At 32.8% G+C, this 26477-nt stretch overlaps 1 protein-coding gene across 1 annotated transcript in view; it reads left to right on the forward strand.

The window, feature by feature from the left end:
• The window catches only part of LOC149796445 (uncharacterized), a 251870-nt gene that overhangs the window by 74454 nt on the left and 150939 nt on the right, over positions 1 to 26477 (forward strand). Inside the window, exons 8-10 of the mRNA XM_089960532.1 lie at positions 3563 to 3598; positions 6203 to 6442; positions 11938 to 12839. Coding sequence (XP_089816658.1) covers positions 3563 to 3598; positions 6203 to 6442; positions 11938 to 12839 — 1178 coding nt within the window. The remainder of the gene's footprint in view (positions 1 to 3562; positions 3599 to 6202; positions 6443 to 11937; positions 12840 to 26477) is intronic.

Genomic DNA, 26477 nt, shown 5'->3' on the forward strand with positions numbered 1-26477 from the left:
TGTGCTTAAAAAGTTCTTATTTAGGTCAATTTTTTGTAGGTGAAAGATCATCATAAGAAGTTAATAAGTGCACATGCTTTGGATGCGGGAGGTCGTGTATGTACATGCTAGAACAGTTAGTTACCTTTGACTATGTTGGGAACTCGGGCCATTATGGATGTGTCATAAAAAACACTTGTAAGAATCTGTTTTGAGACTTATGCAAAATTATGTGTTAATGGACTCCAAGCATGCATGTTATTCATTTCCAAGAAAATTACAGCAACCACTTCCCTCCCATAAAGCATCTTGAAATTAAGATACATGCGCTAGTAATGAACTTTTCCTCTCACCAGCATGTAAAGTCAAGTAAACTTATTTTATGGCCCTTCATCTGTCATTTATCATTAGTTGTCTGTTATCCATTCAGTGTTGTTGTTTACAGATTCTCAAAAACTGCTTGACCAGTTTGCACACAGGGAGTAACTTTCAGATTTGTTCAGTGGATGTTTATCTGTCATCCAGTAAGGCCATTGTTATTAAAAATAGAAAAACATTTAAACATATTATATAATGAAACACTCAACATAGTTTCACCAAATTTGACAGAAAGTATTCAGGTATTAAGGTCTTTCAGATTTATTCAGATGAAGTAGATTCGTCATAAAATATGGCCATCATTACTAAAAAAACAAAATTTAAATAAATTCTTCTTAAAAACCATTCAACAAAATTCTAACAAATTAGACAGAAAGTGTTCTGGTATGAAGGTCTTTCAGATATGTTCAAATCCTGATGTTATGACTCTTTAAACATGCCTACCATTACTAAAAATAGATAAATATTTAAATGACAACTTAACTAAACCTGCTGGGTAGAATTTTACCAAATCCAACAGAAAGGTTCCTGGTATAGATGGCTTTCAATTTTGTGCAAATGATGCTAATCAACCGTCAGCATGGCCACCATTACTAAATCACATATGGCTGCCATTACTACAGTAAGAAAATATCTCAGAAACCACTTAGCAAGAATTTGGTCAAATTTAACAGACAGCATCCTGGTATAAAGGCCTATTAATTTTTACATTTGTACAAGTGACACTGATATACCATCAAACTTGTCTACCATTATTTAAGAATGAACAATGTATCAAACTTTGTGTCAGAAAATGCTCTGCAGAATTCTACCAAATTTGATGTCATTCTAGCATGACAGGCTTTCAGATTTATACAAATGATGACAGTGAGCCATTGAATATGGCCATCATTACAAGAAACAGAAAATTATTTGAATGATTTCGCAAAAATGACTTAAATTGTTTTAACAAATTACCCAGAAACCATCTTGGCATGAAAATAAGTCACCAAATTTGGCTGCTTCTACTAAAATAAAAAATAAATGTTATTAACATTTTAAAAAAGCTGCCTGACAGAATTTAACCAAGTTTAAAAGATTGCATCCTAGCTTGAAGACCTTTTACATTTATGACAGTGATACTTATCTACTATCAATATGGCTGCCAGTACTAAGAATAAAACAACTGTTTGTGCAACATTTAAAAAAAAAAACTTAACAGAATATGAACACCCCAGATAGAAAGCATCCCAGCATATAGACCCTTCAGTATTTGCTGATGAGCCAGCTTCTCTTACATTTGACTATAAGGCAAATGTCAGACAAGTGCAGTCACAGCAGCTAGATGAGTGATATGTGTAACTTGAACTTCTTGTTGAAGCAAGTTTTGCTAAAATGAGGGATATGCACTTATTAAGGCATAAATGGGTATTATGTCAAATATGGTAACCGAAAAAACACAAGGCTTTCCAATGGCAAGCCAACAGAGTTGCTCTAATGGTACTTATAAGTTAGCACAATACTTAGTCAGGTGCAAGATATACAGAGGCCAATAATATAATCCAGTTATCTTGCATACTTTTGCAGGCAAGATTCACCAACATAATTTGAGACAGGACATGACTTTGTTGTAGAATCCAGTCATCTGACTGGCTGAAATTTTAAGTCTCACATAAAATTGACCAGTCAGATGTCTGAAGCCTGGACTTAACTTTTAGTTTATGTTGGTGAAATTGGATACTGATATCTATTTGTTCCCAGCTAATCTCTGCCAAACACTTTACTGAAAGCTTATTGGTTTCTTTCATTGTCTTGCCTTCTGTATTAATAATGAATTCAGTAATTGTTTACTTTTTAGAAGTGCAAATGTCTGTAAAAAAAAAGCACATCATTAGCATTATTTATCATAACATTTATGTTTGCTAATGGTAACAGATTAATCCTTAATAAAATTAACCAGTGACATGTGCAATTTTCTGAGAGAAATATCCTTTTTGTTTCTGTTTATACCCATAAATTTGCGATACATATTGAAATTTGAAATGTAAGATATAGAAACAATATGATTATTAAAAAACATACTATGATTAAGAGAGCATATTTCATACATTGTTTTAATGTTGTACTATGTTTTTACTGCAATACCAATGATTACAAATGTATTTGATAAGAATAGTTCATGAAATTACTTTTTTTAATGTAACTTTATATAATTGGATATATTTGTAATGCAAACAAGAACATTCTAACCTTTAATTGTTGGTGACCCCTTAATATTTGGGAAGTTTTTTTTAATTCAGTTTGAATATTGTATAAATGCACTAAATAGTTTATACTAATGTAGTGTAAACATTTCGATAAATTATACTAACTTCTAAGAAAATGTTGGTGATAGTCATTTACAGAATCATCGATATGACACACAGATCGTAGATATGACACAGATTGTATATATGACACAGATTGTAGGAAGCATTATTTTGATATGTCTTTTAATCAAACCACAGGTTAAAGCTCTTAAGCAAAGCCTGTCAGAGCATCCAATATACTGATACTATGGTATCCAATATACTGATACTTTGGTATCCAATATACTGATACTTTGGTATCCAATATACTGATACTTTGGTATCCAATATACTGATACTTTGGTATCAAGTATACTGATACTTTGGTATCCAGTATACTGATACTTTGGTATCCAGTATACTAATACTATGGTATCCAATATACTGATACTTTGGTATCCAATATACTGATACTTTGGTATCCAATATACTGATACTATGGTATCCAATATACTGATACTATGGTATCCAATATACTGATACTATGGTATCCAATATACTGATACTTTGGTATCCAATATACTGATACTATGGTATCCAGTATACTGATACAATGGTATCCAATATACTGATACTTTGGTATCCAGTATACTGACACTTTAGTACATTTCTCTCTGCAGAGTTTCAATCTGTGTGGATTTTGTTTGGTTGCTATACACTCAACCTGAAATACTTTTTCTAAAAATGCCATTCCAATGAATTTGCAAATTTTAGGCAAAAAACACCAAAACACTATGCCCATCAAAATAAACAAATTGACACCATAATAACTATAAGCATTGAGAAGTGACTTTCACAAAATGATGTTATTACTGGAAGAGCTTCATTTTATAATTTTATTTGTTCTGATGGAAATAATGTTTGTTGATTTATTTCAGAAGATAAATAGAGGTGCAAGTGGTGAAAATTCAAAAGTAAGAAGATGTGCTTCATACTCAACATAGATATTTTTATGATGTTGAACTCTTAATTTTATTTCAGTTTTGGTTTCTTTCAATGCAAATTCATTATTAATGTTGATATTTTAATCAGTTTTAACCTAAAATATCGCTCTGTTTTATAATTAGCAAAAAGGCTTTTAAATCTTGGCTCCAAACCAGTTGTAGAATATGCTGTATAAACATGCAAATTTTGATAATTGATTTTGAAACTTTGTTATTTATCATTAAGACTGGTTCATAGGATATCTCGACTCCTACTCACAGCCAAAATTAGTAAATAGAAGAATGCTGTTGGGACATTTTATACCCCACCATGACCATGCTTGGTGCTTATAGTGTTACCCTTGTTTATCTATCTGTCTGTCCAGTAATCCATCCAGTTAAATTTTCATATTTTTGGCTCTGTGATAGGGTATTTCTATTGCATGAACACATTTTCATTTTAATAATCAGTTAATAATAGGATAATGACTATCCACACGTTTGTTTGACCATATCATCCAGTTCTTCCAACATACTTTGTGGCATTGTGGTACAAAACCATTCCGTATTTGTTCAGAATATATAATGTCAATATGACATCACATTGTGAATGATGTTATTTGTAAATAATTTTTACGCATGATTTTGCTTGGATGGTATATGAAATAGAGATAAGTTTTCTTTGAGTGATTGAAAATAGGATGTTAAAACGACAGAAAATGTATTATTAGCACTGATTTAGGTTATTGGGATGATTAAACTTTAACTATAGCTGACATACTGTAAAAGATATTGTGTTGACACTTACAAAGCTTGCTGATGAAAAAATAGGAAGTGCTAACACTGAAGTCTGGAATTTACTAGGGACACAATTGATGTAATAGGCATGGAACTTTGAGTGGGATGTTAACAGGGGGTGGAGTGGGTGTGAGGCAAAATGTTTATCAGTGAGAGTCAATAAACATAACACACACTAACTCAACAAATAAGAAAATATTTAATGCACCAAAGAAATATTGTGTGTGTGTGATTTGGATTTTTAACCTCGCTTTAAAAAAATTCAGTCCTATCACTATGACACTATGAAGTCTGTAGTGTGGCAGTTTATGGTGATGTCTAGTTCTGGGACATCATGCCATAGACATGTAGCATTATGTCCCACCCAGTCACATTATCCTCACACCAGACCAACCAGACATAACACTAACCTCATAAGGCTGAGTGCCTAGCGAGGCAGATGTTGATACCATTTTTATAAGTCTTTGACATGACTCAGCCAGGGTTCAAACCCATGACCTTCCAAGTCCGAGGCAGATGCTCTAACAACTTAGGCCACTGGATTGGTCAAGAAATTATGTAAAATTTACAAAGAAAACTTTTCTCCTGAAATTCTTAAGATGATTCTCAATTTTACACAGTTATATATAGTTATATATGCTGGTAAATAACAACAAAAAATGAGGTACATTTTCTTCTGTTTTTAAGCCAAATTTTTTTCAAAAGTTAGATTTGGTCTGAATATGTTGCACAGCATTTCATTCAGCCACCATGTTGGCATATTTAACACATCTCAAACATGTGATTAAAGGTACATAAATATAATTGTATTTGTAATATTCAAATTAAATTTGTGACTAATACAACCATTTTGTTCAAATATTTTTTTTATTTTTTGGAATTATTTTGTCATGAAAATCTAAAGATGCTTTTATATATAATAAATTTGTAACAAGATTACTAATAATTTCCGTACTTCCTGATGAAAACTACAGAAGTACTGGTACAATGAGTAGGTACCAAGATATGTACCACTAGAAATAAATACAGTAAATAGATCTACTGATGATACCACACACCTGTACCATTCATTAGTGCATGGACCAACCCAAATTTATAAGCTAATTATCTAATTATCCACCACTCCAGTGGCCTAGTGGTTAGAGCATCTGCCTTGGATGCAGGAGGTTGTGGGTTCAAACCCAGGCTGAGTCATACCAAAGACTTATTAAAATGGTACTAATAGCTGTCTTGCTTGGCACTCAGCATTAAGAGGTTAGTGTTAAGACTGGTCAGCCTGGTGTCAGGGTAATGTGACTGGGTGGGACATGATGCTACATGTCTGCAGCATGATTCCTCAGTGCTGGACATCACTATAAACTGCCACACTGCAGACATTGTAGTAATATGACTTATTATTTTTTTAAGCTAAGTTAAAAATCCAAAACACACACACACACCAAATTATCATTTAACTGTAGTAAAGAATTTTGAATCTAAATCCTGACTTCATGTTCATGAATAGATTCATAATTCTTACATAAAACAATTTATAGATGGCTTGCTACTATTTATTATTATGCAGGAATTTATATTAACCCAAATTTACAGCTTTAATCAATCTTTTTAGTGCAGCAACATTAAGTACTAGAAATATAAGCAAATGCTCTGTTAAAAAAGCACACAGTATATTTTGTTAATTGTTTGCATCCTGAGGAATTACCCATACATTCTTCATGCTCTTAGTTGATGAAAGACGCTGTTCTTGAAATATTCATGACTACAAAACTGCTGATTTAACAAATCATCTAATTTTAGCAACATGCCAAGCTCAAAAGAGAACAAGAGCTTCAGAGATGGGAAGAGGAGGAAAGAAGAAGAAAGGAAGAAGAAAGGAAGGAAAGGGAAGAGCGTGAGAGATTGGAACGAGAGAGACAGAAAAGTGAAGAAGAAATAATGATAATTGATAGACAAAGAGAAGAGGAGGAAAAGCAACTTAGGAAGGAAAGGGAAAGGTTGAAGAGAGAAGCAGAGGAGCGTGAAAGACTTGAAAGACAGGTAAGAATGAATTCACATGAGAAATTGCTTATTGGCAATGGATATTATTTGTGTAAGTATATTTCTATGAATTAAAAACTTTTTTTGAATTTGTTTGTTATCATGCTGAACTTCTAACATGTACAGAGGATTAGCCACCCTCCATCCCATTTCCACTTTACAGTTATTGATTTTGAGGAGGATACTACAAGAATTTATCAGCCCCAGACAAAATTATTTTAATAATACCAATATTTTAGCCATTACTATTGCATAGCTTTTACTTTTTCATGTCGACAAACCTCATCTTTTTAGTGTGAATGCATCCTTCCACAGAGTAGACAGTGGTGAATAAGTCATGGTCGACTCATGACCATTGTATGTCCATGCACAGAACAGTCATCTTTTTCAAGGATGCCATGTTATAGGTTGTGTCATATATAACATTTGCAGAGAAGCATTGCTTGTTGTGAGTTTAAAACTACAGTGGATTCTCACTTTAACAATATTCTATCTAGTGTTAATATTCAATCATCTAATATTTTCTTTGCTGGCACGCTACAATTTTGTATTTTGCATTAAGTTGATTTTTAAAGAAAGAAAATTTCCAGGGTTTCCTCACTGGTTATACTAGTTATTTTAAAAAATCCTAGTATATCATAGGTATTGTTAAAAGAATTTGTAATTCCTTTTATTCTAATGTATGATTGATGGGTGTAATTTGGGTTGTAGAGTATACAGCTTGGCCTTTGTTCAGATGTGCACCTATAAAAAAAAATGCTAACTCTACTTATCATGTTCACTTTCTGAGCTTCAGAGGTAAATTGTACAAAAAGAATATATCTTTTTTACTTTTTTATATTTTGTACTTCATTCATTGAACTTTCATAAGTTGGTATTGTCTAGCATGGCAAAATTAATTTTTCCTATGCTAATAACTGCTAAAGATAGTGTATTTTAGACAATTCAGGCTAATCTTTCAAGCACAAGGGAGCAGCCATGCTGGTTATCCATGTACTTAGATCATGTTCAGTTTCCACAAGTAGAACATCCAAAAAATTTCAGCCACATTACTTGAAAGTAGTATAATATGTCCCAAAATGAGTCTATCCTTGCAATAGAAGAGGGCTATCCACAAAGTCATGGGCAACAGTGTTGTACTTTTGTATTACGACCCATATACCAGTACCAGCATGTCAGCTGACATAGGCAACATTAGTAAGGGCTATTTCATTATGCCAGATGCCAGAATAAAACACAATCACCCAGTACAAAAGTGTGGTGGTTTCCTAGAACATTTTAGTGAGTACATAAAGGAGGTCATCCAGGTCATAGTCTTTAGGGTTGACCAGAAACTTTATTACCTTGTCCTTTTGCTGCTGGCCTACATCCTGTCATGTGTCTCATTCAGGCATATAGTAGGACAGATTATGACATTAAAATCGAAGTGGCCCTTAAATGCTGATTCAAGCAAATCACAGGCAAACATAGTCTTGCCACTGCCACTGCATTCAGTGATCATGGTGCAACATGACTAAAAGTCATGATTGATCACATTTCAGAATGGCAGGCTAGTGGATGACTGACTAAAATTGGCCATTTTGTATATTGAGCTGTGCATCCATAATGATGCTTAAGTAAATATTTAACACAACTGCCAGCTGGGCCATCTTTTCAGTTTGCAGTGTTGTACCTTCACATGTGCTTTTGATGCATCACCCTGACCTGTTTAGTGTGTGTCCTTCTGCTGATCTCATATCAAGGACAAGGGCAAAATTGTCTTGGCAAAAGGCACTTAGCATCAGTTAGTAGCAGCTCCATGTTCTGCAGAGATTCCCTTATTATTTTTAGGGTCTCATCCCAATACTGTAATCTCAACTGCACCTAGGCATAGATCTGGTTTGGGATGCCCTCAGTTGTAACTGACACCTTGTTAATAAGGGGGTTGTAGACGTCTTCCATGTCATGCTCAAATGCAGCACTCTTTGCCACAACCTTGAAGAGTTAAAACTATCGCCTTCATGCTTTTTGCTGGAATGATGTTCCACATATTATCACTTGTATTCACCGCCATCTTGTGATGGCAGAGTACCCAGGCGTACAAGATGTCCAGTTTTTCGATGTACTTCTGCCAATCATGTGTGTCAATTCAGTGTAGGTCACAACATTGTACTCCAGAAAAAATACTACTGATGGTAAAGCTTGCATCTTTATTAGTGCCCAGGAGTACTCTACTGTAGTCATTAAACATCAGCTTAAAGGTGAGGTGGTCTGAAAGGCCAGACTGTTAGTATGGCATGTGATCATTTAGCAGCTCAAGTTCAGGCAAGACAAAGAAGTGGTTCCCAAACATAGCAGCAATAGATGCATTGGGCTGGCTAGCAGCGACAGTATTGCCTGCACCATCATGTATAGTAATATTGATTTTTTATACACTGATAGGCAGTATTTGTCCACTCTTTTTCCATGAGCCAGAGATCTTTATCGATGCCCCAAACATCAACATTGCATACCTGATGTATTCCCAACAGTGTTGAGGAGTTTGGGGGACTCAAAAGATTTGTTTTGAGGTCCCAAATTGGGTCAGTGTACATGATCTACAGACAATATCCAATTGAGAATAAGTCATCTTTTCATATAAACCTGTTGTTATGACTCTAGGTCTTAAACTATGTAAATGAAAGAAAGCATAATGATCAAGTTTAGTAAAATCAACAAATAATTTATTTCCATAGAATACAAATTGAAGATTTAAGAGACACTTATAGTATTGTGAATTAAATCCACTGAGGCATGAAACCTCTCTTATTGTACACACTGAGAAGGATAAAACTTATTTACATCTCTTCATTATTTTGTTGACTTTCTCTTCTGACAAAAAATAAAGATAGGGCAAAGTCAGTAGAAATAAGAATGAAACCCAAACAAACTATGAGCTAAGTTGGGGTCAGGATGGGTCTCTCAGAATTTACTTGGAAACCTGCATTTTGCATGACATACAGCAAAACTTTTGTATGTCTCTCACAAAGAGATCTGGTGTGATTCATAACCAGTAAATCATCTTTGTAGCAAGAAGATGTAAATCCTTTACTCCTCAAAAAGGTAAAAATAGGTTTCAAAATCTTAATAAACACACATGGACTGGACGCCAGAACAAAAGTAAACAAACAAACTTGAACAGTTTCCCATGCCAAGTAAACATAAAATATTTCTGAGAATCTACATGAAATGTTACACTGAAATTGGCATCCTTGAGATTTACTGAGGTGAATAAATCACTGTGTTTTATGGAGTCTGGAATAACAAATCATTTCTTATCGAAAATGAACACATTTCACATGCTTGTTCAGAGGTTTCCAACTTATCACAGACCTAAACTTACCATTCTTTTTCTAAAAGAATAATGTTAGAATTGAATTCAGAGTTTTCATGGATTGACTTTACTTTAGCACCTTAACGCAAAAGGTGAGCAACTTCCAGATCAGTCAGTTTCCATTGTTCTTTAGAAAAAGGTATCAGTTGGGCAGTGCTTTCAACCACTTATGGTTTGCAAAATCAGTGCATCAGAGTCTACCAATGTAATGTTTTTGTCCATCTCATGTATTTGTCTGCTCATCCATCCATTCAACATTCACACTTTTTTTTCAGAAAAAAACTCAAGAATTGTTTAAGATATCCCAGTTGTTCAAGATAACTAAATGATACTTTCTGCTCATATTAGACTAAGCATAGATATGCCTTTTGCTTTTAGACATATTTCACCTTCAGCATTTTGTATATAAATTCCATTCATCCATCCATCCTTGAGTCACATTTTTGTTTCTGGAGCAAAACTCCTAAACCGTTCAATATATTCTAATGAGACTTGCAAATTATATGACAGTTATAGTTATCTAGATATGCCTTTCCTATAGAGACATCGTTGGTATCAATATAGTTTTGGTGGAGACGGGAGAGATAGATGACTTTGTCTTCTTGTTTCACTTATATGTTCTAATGGGACTACACCATGACAGTAAAATAAAAGTAACAGAGGTTGTTCAGAGAGTCTAACAAGTATCCTCTAAACATTTGCCATGAATCAGCCATGGTTAGTGTAAACATAGAAAGCTTCTGCCATCTGGTAATAAAAGGACTTTTAAAGCAAGATTGGAAGAGCACTATATTTTTATCCCCAGGTATATAATACAAGAGGAAATAGCTTTCACTATGTCAGTCTGTCTTTTGTTGAACATTTGCATTTCTGTAACATGACTGGGTTTCCACATTTAATGTTTTGTATGTTTCCACGGAAACAGAAAGTTGCATAAATAATATAAACATTGAGAGTGTTGGACCATACAGTACTTTCAGTAGCTGGGGTCCATGGGAGATAAATCATATCTAGACGGATTACCATATTTTGTTTACACTTTATAGATTATGTACAATATTGATGTTAAGGTGACTTTTTTGGACCTTGGATCTTGTAACTATTCTAAGTATCAAAAGAACCTCAATGACACTAGCTTGATAGGAGTACAGAGCTTAGTTGAGGGACAGTGCACAGTTCGGGAGTTATTTACCAGAAATGAAAATGTTTACAGACAGGCAAATGGACATAATGATAGCTACGTCCTCCTGTATTACATACCTGGGGGATACAAATATTATATAATAATTTTCCTCCAGTCTTGATTTAAAAGCCCATTTATTGCCGAACTGGAGCATATCAAACAAGAATTTTACCTATATCAACCATTAATCGTCACACATAATTGATATCATAAATACTGATATATTCATTTCTTGTTTGTTCTTCTTGTAAATCTGTATAGCACAGACTTTATATCATCAGTAATTTTTGAAGAATTTCATAGACTAAACCAGACTTTTTATGAAATGTTTTGTTAATATTAAGAAAACCTAGCTTTGATTTTCAAATCTTTTCACCAAACACGAGCTTGTCATGTCTTGGAAGTTTAGCCTTGTATCATTAAATCTGAATTCATTTGAAGGACTACATAGAACTAAACAGAAATATTACCTTTGCCCTTCAAGATTTGAGTTATGGTTTCTGTTTAGCATAAATGTTTGCCCTTGTATCTTAAACAAAGCTTCCTTCCTTCAATCAAGACTATATTGGTGGAGATATCCATTCCACCCAGACACATTTCTAATTCTATCAAAGTTTAAATATATTTCATTATGGTTTTAAAAAATCTATTTAAATTGCAACATTTAAAAATTAAGTCACTTCTTTAGAAGAGAATTTTAAGACTTGTATCTGACAGTTCTAAAACCTTTAACAACTGAATAGACACAAACAAGCTTTTACCTGAGAATTTTTTTTAAAGTACCAGCAGAAATGCAAGTTCATTTTATTACAAGATCTGTAGACAGTCAGCTCTGTTCGTGTAAGTTTATTCACGATAAAAACAGTCTGGAAACATCTCTAAGTTAAAGATCTTTTGTTAGTATGATCAGAAGGAGGAGATATATGATGATGTAAATGATGATGATCATTATTATTTTAGAAGAGGGATGAACAAGAGAGACGAGAGCAGCATGAAAGAGAAGAACGCAATCGACGTGATCGTGAGAGGATGGAACAGGAAAGGAGAGCAGAAGAGGAGCGAAAAAAAATGGAGGAAGATGCAGCTTACCAAGAGGAGAGGAAGCGAAAGGACATGATTCTTCAGAAGTTACGGGAAATAGATGAAGGAAAAAACACTAATGACACTGAAAAGAAACCAAAGAGTAATAAAGAGGAGTTTTTCATTACTAATGCAAGGTCCGACAGTTTGAGTAATGACTCACTGGGCTCCAGTAAAAAAAGTTATAACTTTACCAAACCTGTTGAGAACATGCATCATGGCAAACCAGCTCATGAGGATGTAACAGTTCCAGTATTGGAGAGGAAAAAGAGACGGGAAGTTAACTTAAGTGATATTGAACAAGGTGGTTACCAGCCATCATTTGTTGAAAAATCCTCAGGAACCAAGGACAACAAGGTGAACTCATTTGATGATGAAGAACCAACATTTAACACTAAAAAGAAAAATGCTAAAAAATCTGATTTAATGACACAATTATTTGGAGATACCAAGGATACAAAGACAACAAATAAAGATGGTGATATAAAATTTTCATCACCAACTCCTACCAAAACTGGTGGAGGTGGTCGCTCATTTCCATGGGATGATCCAAAACCCAGTGTAAAAACTAATGCAGTATCTTCTGCCAAGAGAGAGAATTCCAGTGCCCTCTTTGGTGGTGGGTCTGCGTTAATAGAAGATGATCTTCAAACTGAAGCAAAGCACTCTACAACTGGGTCAGCAAAAAATGTGCCACGCAGAGCAAGACAGTCTAATCCATTTAATCGATCCACAGTGCCAACTGTAGATAATGATGATGACATTGAGGAAGTCATTCTTTGACAAGCTAAGCAAGAATTATATATTGGGTGCATTAAGTCAACAAAGAATAATTTATTCTTTATTTTTACATTTTTATTTTTGCACTTTTAGCATACATCAAGCTCCCCTTGAAACCTTAACAAGTATGTTAGGATATAACAACATATCTTCCAAGTCAGTGTTTTCTACATCTAACAATAACTGTTTGGGTTTTTAGTGAATCTGAGCATATGATCAAAAACCAAGCTAAGTTGTTTGCATAATGTTCTAAGAGACTAAATGAAATAGAAATTGTTTTTGTTTGCATTAGAAACACCCCCACTAGATACCCTAATTGCCAGGATACCAAGAAAATATTTAACAGTGAAATTTTTTTATGATTGACAGGATCCAATTAGCTTATTGATCTTTATTTATCCCAATAAATATTTAAAAAATATTTATATATTTGTATCCCTGCAGGCACAATGTACATATGTAGTTTGTTCATACCTGCCATTTTATCTGGGATGGTAGCCTTGATTTTGTTATGCCATTCCATCTGTCCAACCATCTCAAGGTCATTTCAGTGTAGCTATAAAAAATAACATTCAAAAAAGAAGTAATATGAATTAAACAGATTTACCTGGCTGAAACATACTGTCTTTGCAACAAAATTATAACAATTATTGGGTTGACAACCACTTCAACCTAAATAGTCTCCAGAAATCTGGTCCCAACAAGGTATGGTTTTGATTATTTTTAATGCGCATACTGTTGCAGTTCAGGTACATGAGATCATTTTATTTAGTCTAGCTGGGCCAGATCTCTTTGACAAGTGGTATTTCATTAGCCTACCTGGGCAAGACCTCTTTGACTAGTCATATTTCATTAGCCCAGCTGGACTAGATGTGTCTATTGGTATGCATTTCTGCTGACTGCCATTTGGAAGTCCAAAGTTTTAATCATTATGACAGCTTTACTTTGCATCCCTTGCTGTTTCATATGCAGGCTTATCAAACTCTCTTTGGGTAGTGGTGCAGTTGAAAATTCTTTTTGGAATTTCTTATTGGAGAATCTAAAGATTGTGAAAAAGTGGGGCTGGCAAGGGGGCTGAAGGAAGGTGAATAAGAACAACTTTTATCTGACCTAGCAGGTCTTCGAACTTTTAGTCTAGTAGTATGTGCACCTGACAGATGGACATTTTGAGATGGACAGTGATAGCTATATCTCCATCTATCCCTCCCTCATCCCATATTACATACCAGAAGGCTAACAGTTAGCTAGGCAAGCCCATCCAGTGCTATATCTCCATCTATGCCCAGTGCATACACCTTCATGGAATAAGGTGCAACTAATGGAGGAAACATGGTTGCTGTGGAATGCACCTTCATGATTGTCAGACTGACAGTGTCTTGGATTTTTTGACAGTGCAGTTTTTATAGAAAACTTGACAATGTTAGAAGGATTTTATCCTTTTTGCCATATTCTTTGTTTTGTATTACATTTGGAGAGATTTTATAACATCTTATCTACCATTTGTTTGTTGTCTTATGGTTCATATTTACTTCTGGTTGGAGGATTTGTATTCCTAGGATTTTGACAAGGTTACACCTTTACCATTTTGTGAACTATGTGTAGCTGTTTCTTGGCATTCTATGGCCAGGTATTTGCTGATGTGCCATTAAATCCTAATACACACATATTTATTCTCTGTATTCATTTCCAAAGCATAACTCTCAAACCATTCAAGGTATTTCAACCAAATTAGGAACACATGTCAAGAAAGTTGCATAGAGGTGCCTTCTGATGCACAATTTTCCACATTTTGCATTTTGTATAATACACACAAAAAAACATGTAACATAAGTAGTATAAAACTGGGGAATGCATGACATTACGTAATATAAAATTGGGGAATGCATGACATTAAGTAATATAAAATTGGTGAATGCATGACATAAAGTTATATAAAACTGGGAATGCATGACATTAAGTAATATAAAACTGGGAATGCATGACATTAAGTTATATAAAATTGGAGAATGCATGACATTAAGTAATATAAAATTGGTGAATGCATGACATTAAGTTATATAAAACTGGGAATGCATGACATTAAGTAATATAAAACTAGGAATGCATGACATTAAGTAATATAAAATTGGAGAATGCATGACATTAAGTAATATAAAATTGGTGAATGCATGACATTAAGTTATATAAAACTGGGAATGCATGACATTAAGTAATATAAAATTGGGGAATGCATGACATTAAGTAATATAAAATTGGGGAATGCATGACATTAAGTTATATAAAACTGGGAATGCATGACATTAAGTAATATAAAATTGTGGAATGCATGACATTAAGTAATATAAAATTGGGGAATGCATGACATTAAATTGTATATAATTGGGGAATGCATGACATTCAGTGGTATAAAATTTGGTTATGTATGACATTAATTATTATAAAATTGGTTATGTATGACATTAATTAGTATAAAATTTGGTTATGTATGACATTAAGTGGTATAAAATTTGGTCATGTATGACATTAAGTGGTATAAAATTGGGGAACGTATGACATTAAGTAGTATAAAAATTGGAGAATGCTTGGGTTAGGGTTAGGGCATTAAGTAATATATAAATTTAGTATTGATGTCCATCAAGTACAAGTATTGTATAAACTGAATGTTGGACAATATGGTACCTCAGTTGCAGTTTTTACATAAGCATGGGTGGATTTGTCATCACTAGCGGACTCCTGTTCAGAAAGTTGTCTAGCGGTTAGTTATAAAGAAAATCTTTAAACGATCTCATTATTAAAGATGGGCTTATCATGGGAGAATTATTTTATGTATTAATTTGTCCTTTTTGATGATCTCATATTAATGGTAAATGTGTTTCAGTTTTGCATCTTGATCAAATACTACAGTGAAACCCTGCTATAACACAATGGTCATGTTGCACAAAGTACCATCATGCTGTGTACTGTGTCGTGTGATATTCCTGATAAAAGTCACTTAATATTGAATGTGTGTCCTCTTACCTATACAGCTTCAAGACAGGGAGGGGGAGGCAGCACAAAATTACAGACTTCAGTGATGCATTTGATGCATAGTAAGCAGGAAATTCTTTGAACTGTCATTACATATTTAATATATCTTTAGCAGAGCAGAATTTATTGGTACAAACATATACATGAATAAGAACATTAGCAACTGAATCATAAATTGTTTGACTATGTGTACTCACCAGACAATTTTAGTATATCTATCAGAGTACATGTAATTTGATAACAAAATATGCAAAAAGAAGAACAATTTATTTAATTTTTTGTTTGATTCCATTTAAATCAAAACACTTAAGTTTTTGCTAATACACTCACACTAAAAAAACCCGTATTTTCCAAAAGATTCATAGATGCTGGGTATATTGTTGTTGTTGTTGTTGTTGTTGTTGTAGGGTTTAATGCCATTTTTCAGCACAAGATAGGCTATACATGGCGGCCAGTATTAATGGTGGAGGAAGAACCCAGGAAAACGTCGGAAAGAACCACCGACCCATGAGAAGCTACTGGCAAGCTTTCTCACATACCCACATTAGCTGAATCCTAGACTCGAACCCATGCAGACAGAGGTGAGATGGCAGTGATTCATTACAGAGAGCGCTTTAGACCACTCAGGGCCCCTGCTGGGTATGTCCAAAGGGTCTGATTTATAACTGATAATAATAGTGATAATAATTACAATAATAATAATAATAATGTTTTCATAGAGGGTGACTCATTTAGTCAAGGACTGTTCTCCCTCTTGAGACAAAAGTACACAATCAGTAGCATGCAAAGATAATATTAATTACTATTTATTTATTTGTATCTTTTAGTAATACATACAATAGTCCCTCTCTTATACAGCCACCCCTTCTGCACTGGGAAAGTGGCCTCATAAAATGGGTGGCCTTTCCAGAGGGGGAATATGTTTGTGAGATGTGTATGTATATGTTTATATAGCAGGAAAGATACTTATAACTTAAAGCAGTTAATATCTACATTTAAAAGTAGCATTAATTATTAAAATGTTCTTCTTGTCTTAAAAACAGAGTTATTTCAAGCTAACATAAATTAATAGTTTGTCATAGGCATCAAATGTGAGTTGCATATTGGTGGCACAGGCATTACAAAACTGTTCAAAAACATTATTTAAATCTTGGTACATACGTTGTTTCATATTTAAAATAATTCTCTTTCCATTTACTCCATTCTCCTACTGCTACAGAATATTCTCCTTATCTTTTACAATCTTGTTTTTTAAATCTTGCCAACATAAAATCTTTCAGCAATTGAACTCTCCCCCATTGTTATCTTGTCAAATAGCTTTTACTTTTCCTTCTAAAGTATTATTTCTTCATTTTCCTGATGACATCTTAAAGTTTTGTAATGATTTATTCCTCTGTTGCTAATTGTACAGTACTGCAATTTAATTTTGCAGACAAAACTTTCGTAAACGATAAACCTTGTTATAAAGGAAGTGATACATGTACTGTCATGTGATTTTTCGGTCTTTGTCTGGTACCCTGTTTTATTCAGGGTTAATTGTTTCTGTGTATGTGTATGTGTGTTAATTCATAAAATCTATTTTTAGCCTATCTGACCATGTTATGATCTTGACAATTACATCAGTCATAATCGTCATTTAAAAAAACGCTGTGTGAAGCCCAAAGTTCTATCAAAACAATGCTGAACCCATTTCTATCTGACCATGTTATGATCTTGACAATTACTTTCAGTCATAATCGTCAATTAAAAAACAAAAATAACCACTGTGTAAAGGCCAAAGCTCTTTCAAAACATTGCTCACCCCATTTCTTTCTTTCTGACCCTGTAATGATCATGACAGTAACATCCAGTCCTAATCAGCAATTTAAAAAAAAAACGCTGTGTGAAGGCCACAGCTCGATCAAAATATTGCTGTCCCCATTTCCTGCAAATAGCTGCATTAATGATATAATAATAATCTTTGTAGTAGTACATCTACTTTAGCCAACACTTCTTTCAGTAATGAAACCTGACATCCGGAAACAGACATCAGGAAAGATAATTGGATATATATCAGAGTCATTTGAAGCCCTGTAAAATGAAAAGGATGAATGGGGAGGGGGAGATGTACATGTATGCAGCAGAGGCCAAAACTGCTCCCAACAATTCAGGTGATAAACTTGTTTCATCAGATGCATGTGATGATGTGATGACTGATTGATGGTCTATTAATGGTGGTTTATTATTTTCCTTGTAAACTGGGTGGGTAAATTAACTGATCTAACTAAATTAAGTGGTGCGAATCTTTTTTAGACTACCACTGTGATTGGGGCTTGGTTGTGTGTGCCAGATACCTGAGAAAACATCTTGGATATTATTTACCCTAGATTTAGCAATGATTGTACACAGGATGCTGTGAAGACAAACACAAAGAAGTCTTTATGGCTATGGTGTTGATGATTAACAATAATCAGCTTTTTAAGGAGCAAATGTTTTTCAGAAATAAGAAGCAGTAATTTTATTTAAAAAATGTATCACATCTTGCAAAATTATTAAATTAAAGTCTTGTTTATTTTGACACTAAAGTTTTGTAGTACTTAAAGAAATTTGTGACATTTTTGTAAAATTTCAGGAGCCATAATTATGATATCTGTATTGGAATTTGTGTTATAGTGGGCTTTCACAGTATATGTTGTCCAATCAACTTTACAGTTGCAAGTAGTAAAATCATTATAAGTTTGATGTTAAGGTGCTTTGACCATTCTGAAGACCTATTTTTATGCTTCATAAATTTGGGAAAATTGTCAGAAGATCACACTAGTTCATACGGAATTTCCAGTTTTATATCAAATGTCTCTTTATTGACAAAAAATTGCAGCATGTTATATGTACATAGTACTGTGTCAAGGTTCTTTAAGCTTGATGGTTTGGTTTAAAATATAAACAGGACTGTTACTCTGGTGGATCTTACACTGTAAACATTCAGACAGTATTGAAATTGTGCTGACAAAGTTCTCTACTTTCAATATGGCATGCAAAGGGAGATTACACATTGCATGAGTGTACTGCACTAATGAAGATGGGAAGTTCAGCAGAATTTGCAGCCAGAGCTACTGAAAAACAATTGTAATTTTGAATGTATTAAATCAATTAATTCCTTATCAGCTGATCTTTTTTTTTAAATGCTTGAAGTATGCTAAATATATCGTGTTCTCTAATTTTTATTTATGACACATGTATCTAATTATTGTACCAATAATTTCACTGTCACTCTTAGACATACATATATGTTACATTTTTTACCTTTCTTACATGCATACATTATAATCCTGGCTTGCTAATGTCTTTATTTTGCATTTATTGGATCTATTTCTTTGATGTTTTAATGCATTTTTGTATGTAATCATTATAACTATTATGAAGGTAGACAGTAGACTTTTTGCACATATTTCATGACAGCTTATTTAAAATGTCACAAATTAATTTGTGCATAATACCAGGTTAATGATATCCAATACCAGGTTTCATCCTCATGTAAATATTTCTTTTATATTATTTTTACTTTTTGAAAATACATTTAAACCTAGTTGCCAGTAATGTCGCTTCTACTTTAGTATACATGTAGAATGTCTGTACGATTATATAGTTTAACATTCCGTCCACATAGTATTTAATTCTTAACAACCTTTATTTGCAAATAGTTTATTTTCCTTCAGCTGTAAATTATTTGTGCTCTTAGTTTTTGTTCCTGCTTATTAAATTGTTCACATTGTATACATCTCCATTATGATCAATGTAGTCACATTGTACACATATTAATCATGATTAATGTAGTCACACTGTATACATATTAATTATGATTAATGTAGTTACATTGTATACATATTAATCATGATTAATGTAGTCACACTGTATACATGTTAATTATGATTAATGTAGTTACATTGTATACATATTAACTATGATTAATGTAGTCACACAGTATACATATTAATTATGATTAATGTAGTCACACTGTATACATATTAATCATGATTAATGTAGTTACATTGTATACATATTAATTATGATTAATGTAGTCACATTGTATACATACTAATTATGATTAATGTAGTTACATTGTATACATATTAATCATGATTAATGTAGTCACACAGTATACATGTTAATTATGATTAATGTAGTCACATTGTATACATATTAATCATGATTAATGTAGTCACACAGTATACATATTAATTATGATTAATGTAGTCACACTGTATACATATTATGATTAATGTAGTCACACTGTATACATATTAATTATGATTAATGTAGTCACACTGTATACATATTAATTATGATTAATGTAGTCACACAGTATACATATTAATTATATTAATGTAGTTACAATGTACATATTAATCATGATTAATGTAGTCACACTGTATACATATTAATCATGATTAATGTAGTCACACAGTATACATATTAATTATGATTAATGTAGTCACATTGTATACATATTAATCATGATTAATGTAGTTACACAGTATACATACTAATTATGATTAATGTAGTTACATTGTATACATATTAATTATGATTAATGTAGTTACACAGTCTACATACTAATTATGATTAATGTAGTTACATTGTATACATATTAATTATGATTAATGTAGTTACACAGTATACATACTAATTATGATTAATGTAGTTACATTGTATACATATTAATTATGATTAATGTAGTCACACTGTATACATATTAATCATGAATAATGTAGTTACATTGTATACATATTAATTATGATTAATGTAGTCACATTGTATACATACTAATTATGATTAATGTAGTTACATTGTATACATATTAATTATGATTAATGTAGTCACATTGTATACATATTAATTATGATTAATGTAGTCACATTGTATACATATTAATCATGATTAATGTAGTTACATTGTATACATATTAATTATGATTAATGTAGTTATTATGCTTTCTGTCTTTATATCTATAAACTGTTATTGTATATGAAGATTTTTCTTCATTTTGTTGTTCATGATGAAAACTTTTGCTTTGAAAGTAACTGTTAACTGTTTCTTCACATAATACATGTACTGGCATATGTCATGGTGAATTAAATATTTGGGAAAGTAATATTTTAATACTAAAAATTATAATACTTGCAAAAAGTACTGTTTGTACCAGCATTAGTGTTAAATAAAAATCATCTCCAGAAATTAAATAAACAAAGTTAAGCAAAGTGCTTTCAGTCAGCCTTTGTCTAATTCACCTCCTTACAACAATAACATGAACAACAACCCTCAAGGCTGTCAATCAGACTATGCAACCCTAGATAATAAAGTCTCTGATTAAAGGTTAAAACACTGTATTCACACCAACCATCCTGCACTCCAATGCTCACCTTTTTAGCAAAACAAAGAAAATGGCTGGCTTTAAAAGCAACTCTGTCTTCATAAATTACTGCATTTTGCTTCAATTGTATTTACAGAACTAAACAGCTGTCACTCCAGACCATGGTCATATGATGTAAGAACAGATCTTACTAAAAATGGACAAAACTATTTTGAAGATCAAAATACCAGGAAAACAAGAACAAATAATGCTAAGCATGTAGAGCACATTTTCTCCATACAGAATCAATATAACCCTTGTCAAATGTTGTGATACTGTACAAGTTATGTTATCTTTGTTAGTCAGAGGAAGTTGATAGACTTACTGGTAGTTCCATATTGAAGATGATAGAATAGGATTCATGACCCTTATCCAGTCAAAGACGGGGCTTGGTATTCTGGTGCCTTGTGGAGAGGTCAATGAAAGAAAACTACTTGCTACCTAAAATCAAATGTTATGTTGATGGAATCTACTGATTTATTGACATAAAGGAGGAAATTGGTATTATGTGGCTTAAATGATCTTGGTTGAGTATTTATCAAAGTGTAAATTGTGCTTAGTCATTCATAAAGTTCATAAAACATTATTTGCTTTGTGTGTGATTAGGTAAATTACATTTTGATAAGTTCCCAACCATGATCATTTAATCATGATTGATATCATGATTGCCCCCACTGGATTCCTCAAGGAGACTGAATAGTAAGATTTACTAAAGTCTTGTACATTAAAGTCACTTATAACAGTGTAAATTTTGTGTATTTTCATGATATAAATTTTGATTGTTAAAGGACATTTGTATGAATAATACAATTTGTTGAGAAAGGGGATCCTTTTAGCATTTCAAATGAACCATCATCCCTTAGGTTTTTAAATTTTAGGTTTGCGACAACTGTATAATTCTCAAAAACTGTTACTTTAAGAAGAAAATAAACTATATCCACCATATCAGTTTGTGTACAATGTATGAAGGAGAATGAAACAAGTTAGCTTTTTCATTGGAAATTGGATTTAGAGTAGGAATAGGTGAGACAAAAATTTCACTTTTTCAGCAACATTGTTATTGCTGATGTTGGCATCAACATTAAGTTTTTGCATTTAGCCCAGTTTCCCTAACACTGTTGCAATTAGTCATAAAACTTTGTATATTCATTGTGAAGGGTAATGCTCATCAGCAGTTAGAGGAAGTCACAGTGATCAACTTTTCACACTTCGTTAACTTTGAAGGGAATTTGGGAATAAGCTTGAAGTGGCTAGACACATCATTCTTTTGGAATTCTGCATTGTTACATGTACAGATATTTCCCTATGTTTATTGTTCCCCACTTTGTATGAAAAGCATGGACATAGTTTCTGCAGTTTCATCTGTTCATTGGTTTGTCTGTCACTGTTTTCCAAACTAACAATAATGCCATTTGATATAAATTAATAAAACCTAAATGTATTATTTCTAGAAGGTGTGTTGTGTACCCATTTGGGGTTCTGTTTTTAAGAACAAGAAGTAAGGTCAGTGCTTCCATTTTTTCCCCTTTTTGCCTGATAACTCTACAGCTGTTTAAGATTTGTATAGTTATGTATCACTACCAGGAAATATGCTCTATTACAGCATGGGTCATATTTTCAAGGTTAAGGTCACAGATAAAGTACTTGACACTATGTGTTTCCTTGTGACAGTTCAGGAGACCTATTTACAGTCTAATTTTGCTTATGTCAACAAGACCTCAGATGAGTTAGTGATGAGATTCATGCATATTAATGAGATCTTGAATCTGACTGATTGAGCCTCTTACCACTCTAAGAAATATTACATTTTTTACTGACCCAGTTTGAATCAAACTAGTAAATAAGCTAAAATCATCAAGATGATGAATGGGTTTTATTCTTAGCAAGACCTTTGCATACCTAAAAGGTAATCTTGACTCTGATTGACGTACATTTTTTTTTCCTTTAAAGATCTAATTTTCAATAGGATTTTGATAAAATTTCCTTACTTCACCTAGTCGAGTATGATTATTAGAGAGATCCACACATGTTAATGATGAGATTCTGCATTTCATTGGTTGAGCTTAACAGTGCACTAACAACTATATTTCCAATGAGATTCCAATCAAAATTGTTATATAGTCTTATATCTTAAAGAGTTTAAATATGAGAAATATCTTCACATATTCATGACTGGTAATCTTGTATCTGACTGGCTGAGTTTGTTGCTATTATGGAAAATGAATTTTGATTAACTTGGTTAATAAGCTTATATGATCATTATCTTAGACCAGGTCTATAGTAAGTGAGATATAAACATTAAGGGGATGATCCTGCATCTGATTGGCTGAGTGTTTATACCTCTAGAGAGCTAGAGATTATATTTCTTATCCATTTTATATAAAACTTGTCAGATAGGTCTATAGTGTCAAGATCTTGGATGAGTTAGATTATGACAAAGAGATGATGCATATTAGTTATTCTTTTTTCTTTGGAAAGAAATTTTATCAGAAAAAAATTAACATAATACAGAGATGTTTACATAGTGTTGTATTCGTACAATACTACATAAGTCTGCTTGGTGAAATTATCAACTGCTTTGTTAATGAGCGATATAAGGCCCACTTGGGCCTTTTGTTATTAATGCTAAAAATGGTTGTATATAAAAAATGAAATGCCAGACTCAAGTGCCATATCCTCCTGGGTCAGGCAAATGTGTTGCAAATGCATCCACTTGACATTAGATCTAAAGTCTCCTGCATCCAGTAAAAATAGCAATGGGCTTGAAAATCTAAGGTAGCCTCTGCTTTAGTTCAATTTGCCAACTTTACCAAGGTGTGGCACACCCTCATCATTTTCAGAGGAAAGAATGTTGTCCTTTGTGTTTGATTTCAACATTTTTTTGAATCAGGAGAGACATATGGGTACAGTCTAACTTGTATCCAGAGACCACAAGTCGAAAACCAGACAAAACAGTCTCATAAAATAGATGGCCCTTTAATGCAGGTTTTTGAGCATGTAAACTTTGAAGTATCAAATACAGAATTAACTTGTATGATCTCTTAAGACAGGTGGTCTTTAGGTTCCACTGCATTTTTTGTCTTCACTTATCTTAAATTATATTGGAGTACTGTAAATGTAGCTTTAAGTGAAACAAAGTCATACACAAGGTCCTTTATTAGAGTTCTCTAAGTTCCGCTGAATGGAAACTATCTCAAAACAAGGGTAATGTTGTCACTTTCATCTATGGCAGGGACATAAAAATACATTTACACATTTATTTAGTGCATTCCTTAGTGTTTCATTTTATACTATTGCTATATGTTAGTCAGAGTTTAAAATTTGTATATGAACTTATGTGTGCATAGGAACTCAGTTTTGTAGCACATATGTGCATGAAAGGTGCATCAGATTTTGGTTGCAAGTGCATTCTTTCAGTAAGGATGAAACTTACCTAATGACAGTGTTTGTGATATAGTTGGTAGGTGTTCATTGACTTTAATTATGCATTATTGTACTATATTCACTGACAGTGTAGACTTGCTTTTGATTTATTTATGGCAGACTGTTGATACAGTGAATGGTAGGATGCATTATGTATTCAAGACATGTACTGTCTTATCAAGGTAATCCTTCCACATTTATATTTTGTAATCATAAAGGATGCTATTAATTAATTCAATAAAGCATTTTAGTCAAATTTAATGTTCTTTTTTGTTAAATGGAATTTACACTTTAAACAAAATTTATATATATATATATATATATATATATATATATATATACAGGTGTATTGTGATGTCGCCGTCATAGTAAGAGGGGTGATTAATTGGATCTGGCTGGTGTTATCTAGAGGATTACCTCCCTTGATATTATAAATATTATAACCCAGTGGGAGTGAAAGAAGAAGAGAATTTCAACAGAGAACTGAGCGAGAATACTGGAAAGAAATAAAGCAATAAAAGCCCCCTTTGTCAAGAAAATAACAAATTGCTGGTAATCTGAAATAGCATACAGTAATAACTTTAACATTCATGAAACTGGAAGTTACTAAAGTTTCATTCCACACAGCATTACAAATTTTATTATACTTGTAACTCAATACATTTTCAGGTCAGGATCATTAAATGAAGCTAAAAAGTACATACCCTCTCCCTCAATAACTTGTGCAAAATGGGATCCAGAAACATGGGACCATACTATAAGCAATGGCACGAGTTACTTCCATAAAATTCCTCTAGACATCCATAAAACCATGTGGGGTGGAACTGGGCTGTTTAATGACTGAATCCTTATTTTATAATCGTGTCGAAAATAACTGTCAATAAAGCACTTTTTCTACTGAAGCTGTGCGTCATTCTGTGTAAATTAAATTTATTTTCATAATGTCTAACATCTGAAAAATCATTCCAACTGGTTTCAACAACCATGTGTATGTGAAAACATTTATGTATTATGTCACTGCTATTTTTGTTGTTGATTAGTCTGGTTCCCTGAGTGGTATATAATAGTATAGTGTGTAGCAGGGAACCAGACAAACTGTTGATATACCACCAAATAAGATTCCTTTTTTTTTCTTCACAAAAACTAGTGACAATTATTTCGTGCGACAATTGTCTACATCAAAACTCAATTTTTGTATTGTTCAGTTAGTAATTGATGCTGTGATTTCATTGCAAGTAACAGTGAAACTTCTTATCATCCTTGAGAAAATCTCTAAGTGCCAAGTCAGGAAAAAAAACAATTTATTTTACGAAGTATTCATTTCATTGCCTTGCCATCTTTGATCACAGTTATGAGTAGGTTAATTTAAGGTAGTTTAATTATATAGTGTACACAAAAGCATTTGTAACAGTGTGAATTGATCAAATGAAATAAAGTTCACTTGACATACAACCGAGGCTGCTAGATCTTAAGCATGTAGGATTTGCATGACTTTTAACTTTTCTTTCTCTCCATCTCTTTTATTCGAGTCAAAAGATGTAATTAAAATGAAAATACAAGAGGCCATCTTTTGATTCAGTGCAACAATTTAACAAATACTTCTGCTAGTCAGAAACATGGTCAGCACTTAATTAAGCTCTCAGAGAAACACTTGCGGACATAGCTGTTAAAGTAGATTGAAACATTTTATGTTTAAATACAAGAGAACACATTACATTTATGATGATTAAACTTAGAAGGAATTCAAAGACAGAACTAAAACCCAAATTTCACTTGATAAAAAATTATTTAATTGGTATTT

This window comes from Sinohyriopsis cumingii, chromosome 6 (genome assembly GCF_028554795.1).
Source record: "Sinohyriopsis cumingii isolate HCF-2022 chromosome 6, ASM2855479v2, whole genome shotgun sequence".
NCBI lineage: Eukaryota > Metazoa > Mollusca > Bivalvia > Unionida > Unionidae > Sinohyriopsis > Sinohyriopsis cumingii.